Source organism: Talpa occidentalis, unplaced genomic scaffold (genome assembly GCF_014898055.3).
Source record: "Talpa occidentalis isolate TD23 unplaced genomic scaffold, MPIMG_talOcc4v2.1 talOcc4.16, whole genome shotgun sequence".
NCBI lineage: Eukaryota > Metazoa > Chordata > Mammalia > Eulipotyphla > Talpidae > Talpa > Talpa occidentalis.
The window spans coordinates 76,650,161-76,667,947 of NW_023601653.1; the positions used below are offsets into that span (position 1 = coordinate 76,650,161).

Here is a 17,787-nt window from a genome sequence, read left to right on the forward strand (position 1 = left end):
CAGCAGTGTACTTCAGTCCTTCTGCCTGCTCTGTTCCCCACTCTGACTCTGGTGAATTCTCTCATCCTCCCGTGCTTCTGACTGTGCCCAGTGCATGTATAAATAAATAAATAAATATTTTTTAAAAATTTAAAATAAAAAAATCAGTTGAGGAGGTATGGATTTCAGCAATGAGACAGAAAAATTTAAACATACTTCTATTTTATTAAAAATATAAAGTTTGTAGATTGAAAGAGGAAAGTGATGTCTTTCAAAGTTCTAGGTCTATTTAACAATATCCAGAGTGTCTGTTTAAAAACAACAGCTGGAGACCTGCATTTGGAACAATTTCTTGTGTGGTTTTTAGTTACCATGAAGTTTGAGGATCACAGAGACTGGGATTATCTTGATTCTTCTGGCTTTTTAGGGTTCCAGGAAAGCACTCACTTGACTTTTTTGCAAACAAGTTCAGCTGACTCATCTGGGGGTTCCTGGCTTTGCTTTCTTTGGGTCTCTAAGACATGGAAAGAGTTAATAGTTACAGGCAAGGGAGTTGCTGGAACAAGGCCCCAGGATGTGAGCACCCACTCAGCCCCCCTCCCCCAAGAGCTTTCCTGGTCCACTCTGGGAGACCAAGCCATGGCAGGGTCTGGATCTGACCCAGAGGTGGAGCTACTTAACATATTTCTGCTGCATCCCAGGGCTCTGCTGCTTTTCTTGAAAATCTGCCTGGCTTCCTCTTTCCTATTCCTTCCTACTCATCCATGTGTCTTCCTCTCCACCCCCATCTAATCTCCTTCCTTGTAGCAATCAGAAGCCCGCTCCTCCATCTGCAGCACACCGAGTCTGTGCTTGCGGCATCTTGGTGCATGCATGTGAACACTGTGGTCTTCAGCTGTGCTGGGTTGTGAGGCTGCCCGCAGCCTCTGCAGCGCCGGTTCAATCCCCGGCTACTGGCGAGGGTTCCACAAAAAAAAAATAAATAAAAAAGATTCTTTTACTGTAAACAGCCATTGGTGTGTGCACACACATGGCTATCTTACCTGTCAGACAGGGAACCCAAGGGAGATGCTGGTAAGACAAAGCAGAAAAAGATCTAGATCTTTCAGAAAGGGGTCTGCGGACTTTTGAGGGACCAACCTGGTCTTCAGTGTCCGAAACCACAGGGGAAAGATGAATCGCCCTCCCCAGTGGCCTGTAGGTGAGTCAGGCTGTCAGCGCCAGGCAGGGCAGGAGAAAAGGGCTAGAAGCATGAGGTCAATCCTAGTTATGAACCTGACCAGTGCTGTGAACTGGACAGCACAACGGCAGAGCTGGTGAGGTCACTAGGGTCCCATGGAGGTGAGTGATCCGGAACCACAGAACAGGTGAATGTGAGGATTCACAGCGAGCCAGGGATGGTGGCTGTAGAGGAGGAGCATTTTTGCAGGCAGGAGCAGTGTCTCCAGAAGGGCTTGTGTAGGAGCTCGTAGAGAAAGCAGCATAGCCGCTCAGAAGCAGCAGCCACCTCGGCAACTTTGGTTAAAAGAGGCAGATCCTCCATCCATGATAATGGAACCCCAAGTCAGCACAGGGGACCCCTGCATGGCCATGCCAGATGCAGGGTTGCAGATAGAGGTGACAGAGGACACGGGGCTTTCTCTCTATGCCTGGTAGTGAGATAAGCTGAATAATCATGTATAGAGCTAAAAAGAGGGTAAGGAAATTATATCCTCCTAAATTCCCCTGGAAAGTGGAAGCTGTCTTTGCTGGGAACAATATTTTGATAAATGCTTAAGCCTGAAACTGAGATCCCAGTGGAGAACTGGGTGTGGGTGGAACAGCTCCATGTGAGAATGAAGGAGTTTTTTTAATTTTGCTTCTCATACCAAAGATAGATGAGAGGAAAGGCGGCTGCAGCATGGCACAATTCACTGCGCATCCCTTTCTCATCACCCACCTCCATTTTCAGAAAGTTACTAACATCATGAAATGCTTGCGGCCAGGCAGAGGGCACACTCATATCCTGGTATTTATGTGTGTGGGAAGAACAAAGGTGCTGGGCTTCTGGTTCAAACAGATGCTGAGCTGAGCGCAGGCAAGGAGGCAGAGGGCAGGAGGAGCTCGGAGGGAGACGCCACCATGGGCCCTTGGGCAAGTGTAGCCAAATCTCGGCTGGGTGGGGTCCCAGTTGACTGCAGTTACTGAGTTCTGCCCGTGTTGTTCTGGTTGTCCTTCATTCTGTTTGTTATATCCAAATCAACTAACAGCAACACACATCTTAGAAACCCTGGGAACTAAAAACCAGGTGTCTGTCTGTGTACTGGGTGGAGGGGATACTGATGTCCAGCTGAGACTCTCGCGCCCGCTTCAGGACACAAGCACAGATCGGGACTGTCCTGTCTCACATGCGGCTAGGACGGGGCGGCACCGGTGTCTTAGGGCTTTCGGTTCCGGTGAGGTCTGTGCTCTCAGGCATCAGTGCCCTCACTTTGTCAAAGGTCACCCATTGGGCCGGGGTCACAAGGGGCAGCTGGGATTGGTAAACTAGAAACGTTCCTTGAAAGAGTCTTGAGTCTTCAGTTGTCATATCTTGAAGCCGAGAGTCAAATGAGAGTTGAACCCTCCTAACCAGGAAAGCCGCTGTTGACCCACCGGTTCCTGCCCCCCTCACCCTGCTGCTCTTCCTACAGGTAGTAAGGAGACAGCAATGCCAAAGACAGGCCTGGGCCCCTCGGCTCTGGTTCACCTTGTGTTTCTTGATCTCCCTCATCTCTCCCTTCCCGCGCCGGGCACCCCTTGAGAACAATCCCTGGGCTTAAGGCAAGATACGTCTTGAGAGCAATTCAGGCACAGCCCAGGAGACAGCTGGGAAGGAAGATGACTCTAATGATTCTCTGAGACACTGTGTAAAGTCCTTTGAGAGAACTAAAATGCTGCTGGCATGGGGACCCAAGCTGATAGCCGATGGAAGGATGAGGCAGGCAAGCGCCTGCCTGAGGTGGTCCAGTACTGAGGTCATTATTAATGTTCGGAAAGAGATCTCGTGGGCCCCTGGATAGAGGCTGTGTGCTCTGGCCCCTGCTCTTGGTGGGCTGGTCTCCCTGAATCCAGATTAGGTTTGCACCTTACCTGGCAGTGGGAGACATCACGCTTTTGTCGCCCGAGGCACGCACACCCACTGCCAACAGCTGGGGAATATCTGGGTGCCCCCCTGGCTGGTCCCAGGACAGGTTGACGGGTGTCTTCTTTTCTATTGGGTGACTGGAAGAGGCTACATCAGTCTTCCAAATGGCCTTCATCCGATTTCCCTGTTGGCTGGGGGCGTGGGGGTCAAACATATAAAAAAGAGATAGAGTTGGAAATGAATGCAGACAATTGGAGAAATACCAGAGCTCTGGAGGGCGCAAGGTCCAAGACACTGCTTTGTTTTCCTCCCTTTCTTAACAGTTGTCACTGCCCTCCTCGCCACCTCCCTCCACCCCCTACTCCCTGGGGCTCTTCTGGCTAAGGAGCTACCTAAAGAGGCTTCTGGAATTATCCCCATGCTTGAGGCATTTTACCCTGGGAAAGCCCTCAACCAGCCATGCTGTGGTGGGTGTGAATGTGGTCTCCTTGGTTGCCCAGAGGCTCACGTTGGCTCATTGTGAACCTGGGGCCACACTTGCTTCCCCGCCATCAGTTGGCTGCCCTTTGTCTTCCCCGTGGCTACCTGGCCTCTTTTGATGGAAAGCGTTCCTGGAGCTGCTTGCCAGAGGCGCTGCTATGGTGGATGCCCTGGGTCAAGGATGGGGGCTGCTTGCTTTTCCTAGACTTTGGGGAGGTGACCAGAGGCGTGTGCAGGTGAATTTTCCATTCCAGCTGGAGCTAGAGGTAGCAGCAGAGAAGCATTAGGGAGAGGTGAGCAGGGAGAGGAGCATGGAGGGCAGGTGTCAGGACTTCTTCCAACCAGGACTAAAGATTCCTGGAATCCCAAGCAATCATTTCTAGAAATTCCTTGAATTCTTATTTGCTGAGTTGCTCTTCTTTGTCATGGAGAATCTGGACAATGGGCCAAACAGTAAGGAAAAAACTAAAGAAAGACAGAGCAGCTGGCACTCGGGGAGCAATCCTGGAAGAACTGTCACGTGGTCACTTTCCTTCTCAAGCTTAAAACCACTTTAGCAAGTCAAGACATCTGCAGGCCTTCAGTGATTGTACCTGCCAAATACCCCTTGTCAGGAAGTGACTTGCGGAGGTACTCCCCTACTCAGGAGAGACCTGGTATCTAGAAAGCAGGGGCGCTGTCCTCAGAGCAGGTTGAGCGCAGCACTGTGAGGCTCTCTGCAGCCTCTGCAGCACCGGTTCGATTCCCAGCCGGTCAGGACGATTCCCACATGGCATGGCAGACCTCTCCTGTCTCGCCCACTGCTCCCTTCAGCAGTGTATTTCAGTCCTTCTGCCTGTTCTGCTCCCTGCTCTGTCTCTGGTGAATTCTCTCACCCTCCTGCGCCTCTGGCTTGCACACCAGTGCTTGTATAAATGGATAAATCTTAAAAAAAAAAAAAAAAGACATCTGCAAATGATCTGGACTAGTACAAGTGACATGAAACTGAGTTGGGATACCTCCATGGCCAAGGCTGCCCCATTGTGTGATGCCATCGCTTAACACCAAACCGCTGCTGCTCAGAACTCAGAGGCCATTACCTCCTGGTCCAACCCCTGCAGGTTCTGAGTCCAGGCTGTGGGATTCTCCAATCCCCCTGTTGTGGCTAACCCTTTGTGGACCATGTCAGCGCTCGCTGCTTCTCCACTCCTGTTAGCAAGGAACAGAATAGAGGAAACTGAAGCCAAACCTCAGAGAGTAAAATAGATCAAATCCAAAGACTCAGGACTCAGAGTGACCTTAGATTCTCAACGGCAACACCAAAACCTAAAGGCAATGAGCAGGGCCTTCAACATTGTGAGGGAAAATGAATTCTAACTGAACTTTCCTGTCGACTAAGAGTGACGTTAGAGACCAAGTAAAGACATTTTCAGACAAGCAGGATCTCAGTGATCGTACCTGCCAAATACCCCTTGTCAGGAAGTGCCTAGCGGAGGTGCTCCCCTACTCAGGAGAGACCTGGCATCTAGAGAGCAGGGGCGCCGTCCCCAGGGGAAGCAAAACAAGCCCCAGCACAAGGGTGAGAGGACGACGCCTGGAGAGCAAGCAGAGCTGCAGGAACAGGGGAGGGACACCCCAGAGTAAGGAGAACCTTGGTGTGAAGTGGGGACTGCGGGGTCCAGCTGCCCCACTTCCAGGAGTCTTCTGTAGCTTTTTGAGGGTTCCTCTCTCTTGCTCCCCCAGATGTGCAGACAGGAAAGCTGCTCTTCTTTCCACTCGGGTTTCTTTCTGGTTCCAAGGCTTCTACGTCCCTTCTGCTCCCCCGCCCCAGACATGACCCACATCCCACTAGATCACACCCTGCCTAGCCCCGCTGACCCTCCTGACCCTGAGGGGGAGGCTGGGAGGGGGAGGCTCACTTTGGGGAACATGATCGCCATGCCGCTCAGGCACTCCTGGCGCGTCTCCTCCAGGGCCTTCTGCTTGTCTGTCCAGGCCTGCAGCTGCAGGTTCTCTAGGTGGTCAATGTTTTCCAGAAAGATGTAGAGGTTTTGGATCTTGTCAGGAGCCCCGGTTTCTCGCATGACTTTTATGTGATCGATCACTTCTTGTCTGGGAAGAGAGGGAAGTGATTTAGTGGGTGCAGGCGCCTCCTCTCCCCACCGAGTCTGTTCACCAAAGGAATCTGTGTTTGTAATTCCTGGGAGTAAGAACAGAAATGGGAAGTCAGAGAAGCTTGGGAAAGCAGAACAGAGAGAGGTGGTGTCAGGTGAGGAGACTTGGGATGGACTGAAACAGGGAGAGAAACAAGGCAAGACGGGGTGGGGGAGGGTTGCGTGTCAGGTGGGATATGGGCCAGGCATCAGGAAGAGGAAGAAATAAAGAAGCGGGCTTAGGGGGAAAGCCATATGCTGGGGGGCGGGGTGTGTAAATGCCCAGGGCCACCCAGGGGGGCACTTGCCAGGCCTGGTGTGATCCTCCGCATCCTCCCCTTGCCTTGCACCCCTCCTCCTTTAGACTTTGGGAGAGGGTGGGTGCCAGGTGGGCTCCAGGGAGGACCTACCGGAGGTTCTGGAAGTGTCGGTAGCAGGTGTACTTCCGGCAGAGACACTGCAGTCTGAGTGCGTTCAGCTCCATGGCGGTGGTGGTGAGCTCCAGGGCCTTGCTGCGCAGGTAGTAGGGCAGCTCCAGCCCAGCCTTCTCACTCAGGAGCTGCAGGTTCTTCCTCTGGGCCTTGGTGTCCATGTGGTACACCCTTCCCTTAAGCGTTATTGGGGTTATGTGCAAAGAGGGCTGGGTCACCTTTTGGGGGATTGTCCCCCCGGCAGGAAGGGAGGCTGAGTTTTTGGGTCTTGCGGGAATCTGGTGGGCCTGTGGTTTCTGGGTAAGCTCAGATAAACTCTTGGTCCTCTGGTTCCCCGGGGCTGTCTGCACGGCACTACAGGGCCTGCGCAAGGGTGCCCTCCTTCCTTGGCCAGCAGATTGGGCCCGTCTTCTGGGAGGTGCCAACGGTGGCTCTGCCTTCAAGTCCGTCCATCGCTTGGTGGGCATGAAGAGCATCTTCTCCGTGCTCTCCCTTGGCCTCTCCAGCTCCTTCCTTGGGTTCCTTTGCTCCTTTCCAGGCTGGACTAATCTCTGCTCCTGCTCCCTGGCCACCCCCTCCACTGCCGGCTGCTGTGGCTTCTCCTGGTGCTCCTGCTCCAGCAGGGGCCCCTTCTTCAGTCTCTGCTGCCAAATCTCTGCTTCCAGCCACTGCTGCTTCTGCACCTCCCCGCTGAGCTCCTCTTCCCAGGGCTCCACGTCGCTCTGGACGGCCACTTTCTCAGGACTCTCTGGGGAGAGTTGCTCTCTAAAATGGGACTTAATTTGGAATCTTTCCTTCTCCTGGGCTACTCCCTGGAAGAAATCCTTCTGGTCTTGATCTTTGTGGTCTGGATTCTCTGCCTCCAGTGTTTCCCACTTCTTAGGATACTTGTGATCCACCGAGGACAGCAACAGGGGCTCACAACTTTCAGTGCACCTGCTGCTGTACACATCTGCAATCCTTAAACACGTGGTCATGATGGAAAGTGGCTGATATGTTGAAGGCCTAACACCACCATCCCAGACCATTGGCATGGGACTTGGTGAGAGTGATGAAAATAATTGCTTCTCCTTCTTGGGTTCCTGTTGGGTGTCCTCCATAACTCTTTCTTCCTTTGGGGGAGTCTCTTTCTCAGGGAAGACCAGGGAGTCATCCAAGATCTTACCTAGATCTTTTGCTTGATCTCTAGCAGACTGAGTCTTCTTCAGCTGGAACTCTGAGGCATGGTTTAACAGAAGAAGGTCATGGTACTTTTTCTCTAGAACTTCTACTTGGCTTAGTAGGGCATCCCTCTTCTTCTCGAGGTTGTGGAGGGACTTCTGAAAGTATAGTCTCTGGCTGCTGAGCTCCTTGGTCATCTCGATTTTCAGCCACCTGTATTTGGTCTCAAGGCTTCTATTCTCCTGGTGCTGGAGGATGAAGGCCTTATTGAGGTTTTCCATCATAGTAGAAATGTATTTGATGGCCCTGACCTCCCCTTGGTTGAACAAAGGGGAATCCAGAAGCTCCTGCAGCATAGACTTTACCTCAGAGACCCTTGTGCAGGTGGTCTGCTTGTCCTGGAGCATCTGTTCTGGGCTCAGTGGCTGATGGAAAAGCACAGATACTTGTGGGCTCTTTTCCTGCCAGTCCTGCCAAAAGTTGTGTTTGGCCACTGAGAGAGGTGGAGAGAACAAAGACGATAAGCACCCATGCATCCCAAGGACTACAATGATTCTCAAGAGCCTGCTTGACCAAATTACCATGGGTCTGGCAAGAATAAGGAGCTAGGGCTTTATGTGAGGACGAGTAGATGTTGTCAGGACAGATATCTATAGGACTCAGAGCTTAGCCATTAGGGTCTGTCAGCTCATGGCACCTGCAGGGCCCAGAGGGGTCTGGAACTACTGTCTAGCTCAACTCAACGTATTTCTTTCTTTTTTTTTTTTTTAAAGATTTATTTATTTATACAAGCACTGGGTACAATCAGAAGCGCAGGAGGGTGAGAGAATTCACCAGAGCCAGAGCGGGGAGCAGAGCAGGCAGAAGGACCGAAGTACACTGCTGAGGGGAGCAGCGGGCAGCAGGAGAGGTCTGCGCGCCATGTGGGACTCTCCTCCGGTGGCCGGGGAGCAGCCGGGGATCGAACCGGTGCTGCAGAGGCTGCGGGCAGCTTCGCAACCCAGAGCTCAACCGCTGCGCCACCGGGGAGGCCCAACTCAACGTATTTCTGATCCTCCATATTTCTGGAGAGTTGAGTTATTTTTCTAATCATGCTACTTCCCCAAACTCAATATCTGTGTTTGCCTTTCTATTGCCAACAGCCCAGAAACCTATCTGGCACTTAGTACATTCCAGATCACCTGGGAAGCTTTATTTCCCCCCTTCTTTACCATGGTACTGTGTTTATAAGAAATTTATCACATGGTCCTGCAACTATTCACGTTTTTTAAAACAACTAATGTCTTTTTCTATTTTAGGAGTCATGACTTCCTCTGATACTTTGTTGGAAGCAGAGGATTCCCTCTGCATAAATGCACATAAACACAGATTGTGCATTTTGTGCTCAAACCCATTCATAGAGTTCATGACTCTTATGGGTCATGATCATAGTTGTATCATCTTAGAGCAACATTGTGTAGAGCTGGTGGACTGACTGTTCACTTGTCCATTTAATGAACATCACTAGCAGAAAAAAAACAAAACAAAACATTGACTAACTTTGGATGAGGAGCTAAAAGAAGTATGAGAATCAAATGACATGGAAGTCTGGCTAACATCTAGCTAATATTGCCAGAGAAGTCATGTGGTTTGGGGACTCAGGTCTTGGATTCTGGAATCAGATAACTTGGGCTTGAATTCTATCTTCACCACTTGCTTTGGGCAAGTTAACTACCTTCTCTGTGCTTCATTTCTGAAAACGGGGGATAATCATAGCATCTACTGCACAGAACTTAACTAGATTATGCATGTTTAGTTCCAAATACGGTACTAGGTACCTAAAATGTACCTATTAACTAATCTCTAAAAAGAGATGAATAAGACACAACCTTTGCCCTCCAGGAGTTTATAATCTAGCAAGGAACTATGAAAAGTATGAAAAAATGTTTGTCAAGACATAATATGGTAAGGGTTATAGAAGAGGTTGTCTCCTCATCTACCTTCCCTGGTCTCCTCACTCCCCAACCTTCCAACCTTGTTTGACTGATAATAAACCTGACCACGAAGACAATGGTAAAATGCTGATGTTAGCTATTATTTATCAAGCCTTGTGCATGTTCTAAGCATGGTGCCTTAAACCAAGTAGAACCCTGCAAGTAGGCAATGCCCTCCTCATATGCCAAAGCATATGAGGAAGATGAAACTCAGAGAGATGAGTTCTTGCCCCAAATCACATAGCCAGAAACTGGCATAGATGGGATTCAAGCTCAGGACTATCTGATTCCGAAGTCCATGCTCTTGAGTAGTATGAAGAGGTCAGGAAATCTAAATGTGGTGTCTGGTTTTGCCACAAGCTTTCTTTGTGATCTTTTCTATAAGCTTCAGTGTTCTTTCTCATCTACAAAATATGGGAAGTAAATAATCTTGGTTCCCTTCTAGTGTTGAAAGGAGTAAAAAAATCTCAAGGTTAAGCCATGTTGTTGTCTGCCTATTTCTGGAGTGATCACAATTGAGAAAGTTCTGGAAGAGCCTCTAGCTCCACCTCACCAGATTTCTTGACTCTGGGTTTGGAATATAGAAGGTTGTTCCTTTACCTAAAAACTCAGCCTTTCTGGCCTCTGAACCTTGTTCATCCAAACCTTCATGAAACCACAGATCCATGGAACACAACAGGGACCTGTCTCCATATTACCCCTACCTCCAGCATTGAGGGACAGTTCAGAACTTCTCAGGAACTTAACAGGAGTTCAACATCCCAACCTTTCACCACTGCCTGACTGAGGTAAAGCTTTTGTTGTGGAGGAGAACTGAAAAGATCCCTCTAGACCTTGGCATGTGACTTCTTTCCCTGCCATGGCATCCACCATACCCAGCAGCACCCCCTCAGCCTCGCCTCCCACCAGCCCCTGCTCAGATGCTCCTAGAACTTACTTTGTGCCCTTTTCTTTTGTCTTTCAATAAGAGTAGAGCAAAGAGAAATGAGAGACTTGATGCCTCCTTTGGTGGTGATGAGGGAGAGAGGTAACATTTTCTCCATCACCTGGATCCATTTGTCCAGGGATTCTTCTTCTTCCTCACTCTTCCTGTTCCTGATCTCATGGGTCAGACTGTCACCTGGAGAGGGGATGGGAGGCGGAGGCAGAAAACAATCTGTTCTCTGGGGAGCCCCCAAGCAGCCCTTTAGCACAGGGAATACACCAGCAGACCATAAAATCAGATTGGGGGTCTTCCCTGGTGGCGCAGTGGTTGAGCGCTGGCCTGCGAGGCTGCCCACAGCCTCTGTAGCACCGATTCATTCCCCGGCTGCCGGCGAGGGTCCCACCAAAAAAAAAAAAATCAGATTGGTTTCACCTCTGACTAGCTGTGTGATGTTGGGCAAATCACTTAACTCCCTGAGCCTCAGTATCCTTCCCTGTAAAAGGATTAGGTGAGGATTAAATGAGATAATACATGTGGTATTATTAACATGAGGCCTTCCATGTAGAAAATATGTAATATACATTAAATAGTATCATTCTATTATAAGGCCAGGGATGTGTCTGCCTTGTTATACTTCCATCCCCATTGCTAGTCCAATATCTGTACAATTAAATGAATTAACTGGAGTCAACAGCCCTGCTTTGTTCTTGGGGGCAATTGCGGGAGGAATCACTAAACTGAGAGTCCTGGGGGCAAGGCAGTGTGAGGGCTGTGGGGCACTTCCCTACACCATCTTCCCCCAAACATTGCAACATCCACAATAGACTGAGTTTCCAAGATGGGATAATTCTGGCCAACAGGTACACAATAAGGTGCTCCAACATCATTAATCATCAGGGAAATGCAAGTCAAAACCACAGATAGCCATAACCTCACACTTATTAGAAGGGCTATTAGCAAAAAGCCGAGAGAAAAAGTGTTGGTGAGGACACTGTTGATGGGAATGTGAATTGTATAATAATTATGGAAAGCAGTATGGGGGCCATTCAAATAAAAACAGAGCTATCATATGATCCAGCCTCCCCTCTTCTGCACCACACGTTCACTGAATCATTATTTATAAGAACCAAGACATGTAGACAGCCTAAGTGTCAGTCAACAGGATGAAAGGATAAAGAAAATATAGCATGTGTATATATTAATAGGTGTGTATATCTACACATACTATACACACATATTCAGTCATAACAAAGATGGAAATCCTGCCATTTGTGACAACATGGATCAACCTTTAGGGCAAAATGGTAAGAGAAATAAGTCAGACAGAGAAAGACAAATACTGTATGATATTACTTACATGTAGAATGTAAAAGAGTCAAATTCAGAAAGAGAGAGAGATTGGTGATTATGGGGGCTGGGAGATGGGAGAAATGAGGGAACTCATTTTGCTCAAAGGTACAAACTTTCAATTGTAAGAGACAATTATAGAGACCTAAAGTGAGGCTAAGTTAATACTATACCGCATACTTGAAATTTGCTAAGAAAGTCGATCTGAAATGTTCTCATCACACACAAAACAGGGTAACCTTGTGGGGATGATGCATGTCTTCACGAACTTTTTTGTGGTAATCATTTCACAACATATATGTATATTAAATCATCACCTTGGGTACCTTAAGTTAACACAGTGTTATTTGTCAATTATATCTCAAGGAAACCTAAAATAAAACAGCTAGTGTGGATTTGAATTTAGTTTCTATCTTGCTAAAAAATGAGATGTCATAAGGGACATGTGACTTAGACTTCGTCAGATCTCAGCTAATGTCATAATCTATTATGTTTTGTACAATTACATGTTTGCCCCTCTGGGGAGTGGAGATGATATGTTGTAATATGAGCTGGAAAATGTCTCACTGAAGAGGCACTGTGATGTGCCTTCTGCTCCCCCTGCACCTCCCAATGGCCCCAGGGAATGCTGATCTAGATGGGGAAAGGAGTAGACTGAGCAAGACAGACAAGTATCTTGGGGGAGGTACCTGCCCTGAGGGCTGGACCCAACCTGCAGACTCACCCCAGTCATCCAGCCAGTGGAGCATTTCACACAAGTGCTTCTCTTTAGTCTTAGCATCTTTGGAGAGGGAAGCAATTTTTTCTAGTAATAGGAATCGGCTTTTGCTCTTTTGTTCCATCTGGTGAGATTTTGCCTGTTCTTTTAAATCATATCCTAATTCTTGCTGGAAGCGGTTGATGACACCGTCGACATTGTCCAAAATGTCTGAGAGCTGGGAAGAAATATCCTACATGGGAGACAGCAGAGTGTCATATTTAGTGGGCTTTGGTCTGGTGGTGTGATCTTCGACAAGTCAGTGCCTTTTAGGGCCTCAGGTTTCTTATTTATAAAGTGTGGATCGTTAATACCTATGTCACATTTTTGTAAAGATTCAATGAATATCTGTAAAGTACTTGGGGCAGTGCCTGGCATTTTAAAAAAGTGTTCACTCTTATTACTATCATTTTTACTCTTAAGATCAGATTAGGAAGGAAGAAAATACTAAAAAGCCAATGACCATTTCTTCAGAATTTCAGAATTTGCTGGGGACTTTTGAACCTCTCGCAAGGATTCGGAGGCAACAGAAGACTGGAAAAATAAGTTCCCAAGAAAACCTTAAGATTAGAGGCTCGCATCAAAAAATATACTAGGGGTCCACAGGAAAGATGGGACCAGCCTTTGGCCATTTCCATGTGAGTTTCTAGGACTTGGCTGGGGGGATTCTGAGAGGTTGCAAAGAACAGAACCCAAATCGTGAATTCTTGCCACACACACACACACCCCCACCGCCTCTGTCTCAGAGCCGTTCTGAGGTTGCCCTGTGAGCTGCTCTCATCCTGGCTCCAGCCCCGCCTCTGGCCTTGCCTTGCAGAGGCCAAATCTAAGAGAAGATGTTTTGCACTTATCTGTCTACAAACAAGTTGCTGAAAATCCCAGGTCCCCATGCAGAACTGGAATGTTGCCCAAACCTGAGTTAAGTTCCCAACCTCCAATTCAGATCCCAACAGAAGTTACCTCCTGGGCACGAGCTAGCTGGGCAGCCTCAATCCTTGAGACAATGCCTTCCACTGACTTAGGGGTCATTAGCTGTGGGGGCTCATCTTTCTCCATTTTGGATCTGTCAGTCCAGCCTGCACACACAATGTTGGCTGCTTTGGGGTGAAGGGCCCCAGAGGAGCTCCTGAGCACCCTCTGCCTAGTCACAGCTCCCTGTAACTGCCAGACATCAGGTTCCAACTGACCTTCTCTCCTTCAATGACATCATCAATTTGATTGAAGGGTGACTCCCTGTCATCATTCTGTTTGGTTTCTGGCTTTCTATCTATTCCCTAATATATATCAACTTGACCTGTTGCTTTTTGAAAATCATTAAGTAATATGCTCCCAAGTTAAACATTATTGGCTAAAAATAGGAAAAAGCAATTTAAAAAGTTCTTTTCCCACCAAGAACTTTATTTTAATTAGAACCAATCGATAACCAATAGGAATATGTTTACATTTCCACCAGGAATCACAACTCAATCAACACTTTCACTTACCGAAGCTGATAATCATGGCAGAAGGCCTTTTAAAAACAAATGGTTCAAATAAACATTATTGTACGCCCAGGATCTAGAATGTCCCTGGCATATAGGAGGCACTTAATAAACACTTGTTGAATATGTAAGTACAAATGTAGATACATGCATATTATTCCTTCATGCTACTAAAAAGTATTACCATTTAACAACTAAGGAACCAAACAGTGTAATTTCAGTTTTTATCAGTGCCATGGTCATTTAATAACTTGTCACCTCAACCTCACACCTACCTGTCTTTCACATACATTCATACACTTATCCAAAGTTAATTCTTTCATTGCTTCACTCACTCAGTAAATATTTATTGCTGATATTCTATGTACCAAGTATGAAAATAAAGAAATGGTGGGACCTAGTTATGTCTTTAAGGTGCTTCTGTCCTGCTGGCTTATTGATACTTGCCCAGCTGTAAATCTGGCACTAGATCGTACTTTAATCCCTTATGATTTCACAGCATGATGTACAGATAACTTATTCATCCTTACAAACATATGCAAACCAGGGTCAGACTCAGAGGAGTTTTGAGATTTATTTAAAGTTACAGAGTTGAGACTCCAACTTGGTTTCCTGACTCCCAGCCTATGGTACTTTGCATCCACCCCTCCCCCCTTTTTTCTCTCCTTCCTTTCTTTCTTTTAAGTTCAACCATACTGATAATTAGATTACATATGAATGACCCAAAGAAGCCAATTAAAAAATAGAAATTGTAAGCTTCAATTAAGAAAAATCTAAAACTCATCTGTGTGCTATGTACAAGACACACACCTTAATTGAAAGCTACACGTTGCTTAAAAGTAAGAGGATGGAACAAGATAAACCATATTAATACTAATCAAAAGAAAGCTGGAGAGACTACTTTAATATCATATTTTAGAACAGGAATTATTAGCAAAGATAAAGAGAGAGGGACATTACGTAATGATAAAAGTATCAATCCTATATGGATATGCAACTAATAACATAGCTTCAAACTACATGAAATAAAAAACTTACAGAAGTAAAGGAGAAATAGAAAAATCCACAATTATAGTTAGAGATTTTAACACTTCTCTTGCAGGAATTGGCAAAATTACAGAAAAATAAGTAAGGCTATAGCAGTTTTGAAAAACGCTAGCTGGATGCAATTGATACCTATAGACTATCTCACCCAACAATAGCAGGACATATATTATCTTCAAATGCATTTGGAACAATACTCTGAGCCATAGAGTAATTATCAACAAAGTTAAGATTAAAATCATGCAACATATGTTTCTAACCACAGGGAAGTTAAACTGTATATTAATAATTGAGAGCTATCTGGAAATTTCCCAAATATTTGTAAATTAAACAAGACACTTCTGTATAATCCGTGAATCAAGGAAAAAATCACAAGGAAAATTATGAAATATTTTGAAGTGCGTGAAAATGAAAAAATGACATATAAACCAAAATTTGTGGAATGCTGTTAAAGCAGTGCTTAGAAGAAGTAACCAGAAAAGGAAGAACAGAATAACCGAAAATAAGCAGAAAGACATAATAAGTATAAGAGTAGAAGTCAGGGGGCCTCCCTGGTGGCACAGGTGATTGAGCACAGCGCTGTGAAGCTGTCTGCAGCCTCTGCAGTGTGGGTTCAATCCCAGCTAGCTGGGGAGAAACCCACATGGCGCAGCAGACTTCTGTCTCGCCCGCTACTCCCCTCAGCAGTGTATTTCGTCAGTCTGCCTGTTCTGTTCCCCACTCTGTCGCTGGTGAATCCTCTCACCCTCCCACACAGCTGGCATGTACCCCGGTTCTTGTATAAATAAGTGTTTTGTTTTTTTTAAAAGAGTAGAAGTCAGTAAAATAGAAAACAACCAAATAAAGATGAAGAAAATCAATACAACCAAAACATGTTTCTCTGAAAAGATTAATGAAATCAATAAATCTCTAGCTAGGTTTTACCAGGAAAAAAAGAGAGAAAGTAGAAATTACCATCAGCAGAAATGAGAAAGAGGAATCACCACAGACTCTACAGTGAGGATAATAAAAGAGATTTATTTAAAAAGTTCTGCCAAGGGTTCTCCCTGGTGGCGCGGGGCTTAAAGTCCCAGCGCTATCAAGCTATTGCCAACCACTTCAGCACGAGTTTCATCCTGGCCAGGGAGCTGACCCATATGGTGCAGCAGACCTCTCCTGTTTCGCCTGCTGCTCCCCTCAGCAGTGTATTTCAGCAGAACCACCTGTTCTGCTCCCCACTCTGTCTCTGGTGAATCCTCTCACCCCCCCGCACCTCTGGCCTGTACCCCAGTTCTTGTGTGCATAAATAAATAAATCTTTAAAAAAAAAAAAAGGCATAACTACCAATACATGCAACAACATGACTAACTCAAAAGCATTATACTAAGTGAAAGAAGCCAGACACAGACTACTATAAACTGTAAGATTCCACTTGTGTGAAATTCTAAAAATACAAAACAGAAAGTGACAGAAAGCAGATGAGTAGATGCCAAGAGCCAGACAGGGGGAGGAGACTGACTACAAAAAGGCACAAGGAAAGTTTTTAAGTGAAGGAAATGTTTTACATCATGATTATGGTGATGGTTACGTACCCTGTTCATTTGTGAAAATTCACTGTATTGTCCACTTAAAATTGGTGAATTTTGTTATATGTAAATTGTTCCTCAGTAAACCTGATTTTTAAAAATGCAATGTTTTATAACACCCACAACTGTAAAGAATTGTGGGAAGGGCCTCCCCGGTGGTGCAGCAGTTGAGCACTGGGTTGCGAAGCTGCCCGTGGCCTCTGCAGCGCCGGTTCGATCCCCGGCTGCTCCCCGGCCACCGGAGGAGGGTCGCAGACCTCTCCTGCCGCCCGCTGCTCCCCTCAGCAGTGTACTTCGGTCTTCTGCCTGCTCTGCTCCCCGCTCTGGCTCTGGTGAATTCTCTCACCCTCCAGCGCTTCTGACTGTACCCAGTGCATGTATAAAAAACAAACAAACAAACAAATAAATAAATAAACATGCCTCTATTAAATAAAAAAAAAAAAGAATTGTGGGAAGACAGCACAAGGGGTTGGGAGTTAGGCAGGAGGACCTAGGCAGGTGTAAGAAAATAACTCTTTTCTTAGGTAATGATTCTGCCCTACTCTTCCCCTGGGGCTGGGGTGCTCCGGCTTCCAAATCTCTACCCCATGAACAGCTCTCTGACCAATAGCAACATCTTCACTAACACACACTTCGGGGATTATTAGCCCAGGAGAGATGTTTATAAACTTTTTCTTTCTAATTTTTTTCTTTTTTTTTTCTTTTTTTTTTATTTATTTATTTATTTATTTTTTTAATTTATTTGTTTTGTTTGTTTTTTTGTTTATACATGCACTGGGTACAGTCAGAAGCACGGGAGGGTGAGAGAATTCACCAGAGCCAGAGCAGGGAGCAGAGCAGGCAGAAGGACCGAAGTACACTGCTGAGGGGAGCAGCGGGCGGCAGGAGAGGTCTGCGCGCCATGTGGGACCCTCCTCTGGTGGCCGGGGAGCAGCCGGGGATCGAACCGGCGCTGCAGAGGCCGCGGGCAGCTTCGCAACCCAGCGCTCAACCGCTGCGCCACCGGGGAGGCCCTCTTTTTTTTTTTTTTTTTTTTTTTAAATGAATTTATTTTTAAATTTTTTTTTAAATATTTATTTATTTATACAAGCAGTGGGTACAGTCAGAAGCATGGGAGGGTGAGCGGATTCACCAGAGCCAGAGCAGGGAGCAGAGCAGGCAGAAGGACCGAAGTACACTGCTGAGGGGAGCAGCGGGCGGCAGGAGAGGTCTGCGCGCCACATGGGACCCTCCTCCCGTGGCCGGGGAGCAGCCGGGGATCGAACCGGTGCTGCAGAGGCTGCGGGCAGCTTCGCAACCCAGCGCTCAACCTCTGCGCCACCAAGGAGGCCCTCTAATTTTTTTCTTAAAGCAGTCAACCCCCTTTTCTAAGCAAAGCCTTATGTAGAACCTTACTCTCTAAAATG

The 17,787-nt window shown here is 46.8% G+C and overlaps 1 protein-coding gene across 1 annotated transcript; it reads right to left on the reverse strand.

The window, feature by feature from the left end:
- Positions 1 to 206: 206 nt before the first annotated feature.
- Positions 207 to 13,468, reverse strand: FAM186B (family with sequence similarity 186 member B). The gene is made up of 8 exons (XM_037514684.2): positions 13,252 to 13,468; positions 12,259 to 12,484; positions 10,200 to 10,382; positions 6,108 to 7,782; positions 5,464 to 5,656; positions 3,671 to 3,825; positions 3,091 to 3,276; positions 207 to 493 (listed from the first exon to the last, which is right to left on the reverse strand). Exons 1-8 carry the CDS (start codon positions 13,345 to 13,347, stop codon positions 457 to 459), a joined length of 2,751 nt encoding a protein of 916 aa, XP_037370581.1. The 5' UTR covers positions 13,348 to 13,468; the 3' UTR covers positions 207 to 456.
- Positions 13,469 to 17,787: the final 4,319 nt, after the last annotated feature.

Excerpts from the sequence above, each read along its gene's own strand:
- FAM186B (XM_037514684.2), bottom strand. The coding sequence starts at position 13,347 with ATGGAGAAAGATGAGCCCCCACAGCTAATGACCCCTAAGTCAGTGGAA. Across the intron at positions 10,383-12,258 it reads CCACTGGCTGGATGACTGGG|GTGACAGTCTGACCCATGAG; the intron begins GTGAGTCTGCAG and ends TCCCCTCTCCAG. Across the intron at positions 3,277-3,670 it reads TTTCCATCAAAAGAGGCCAG|CCAACAGGGAAATCGGATGA; the intron begins GTAGCCACGGGG and ends CCACGCCCCCAG.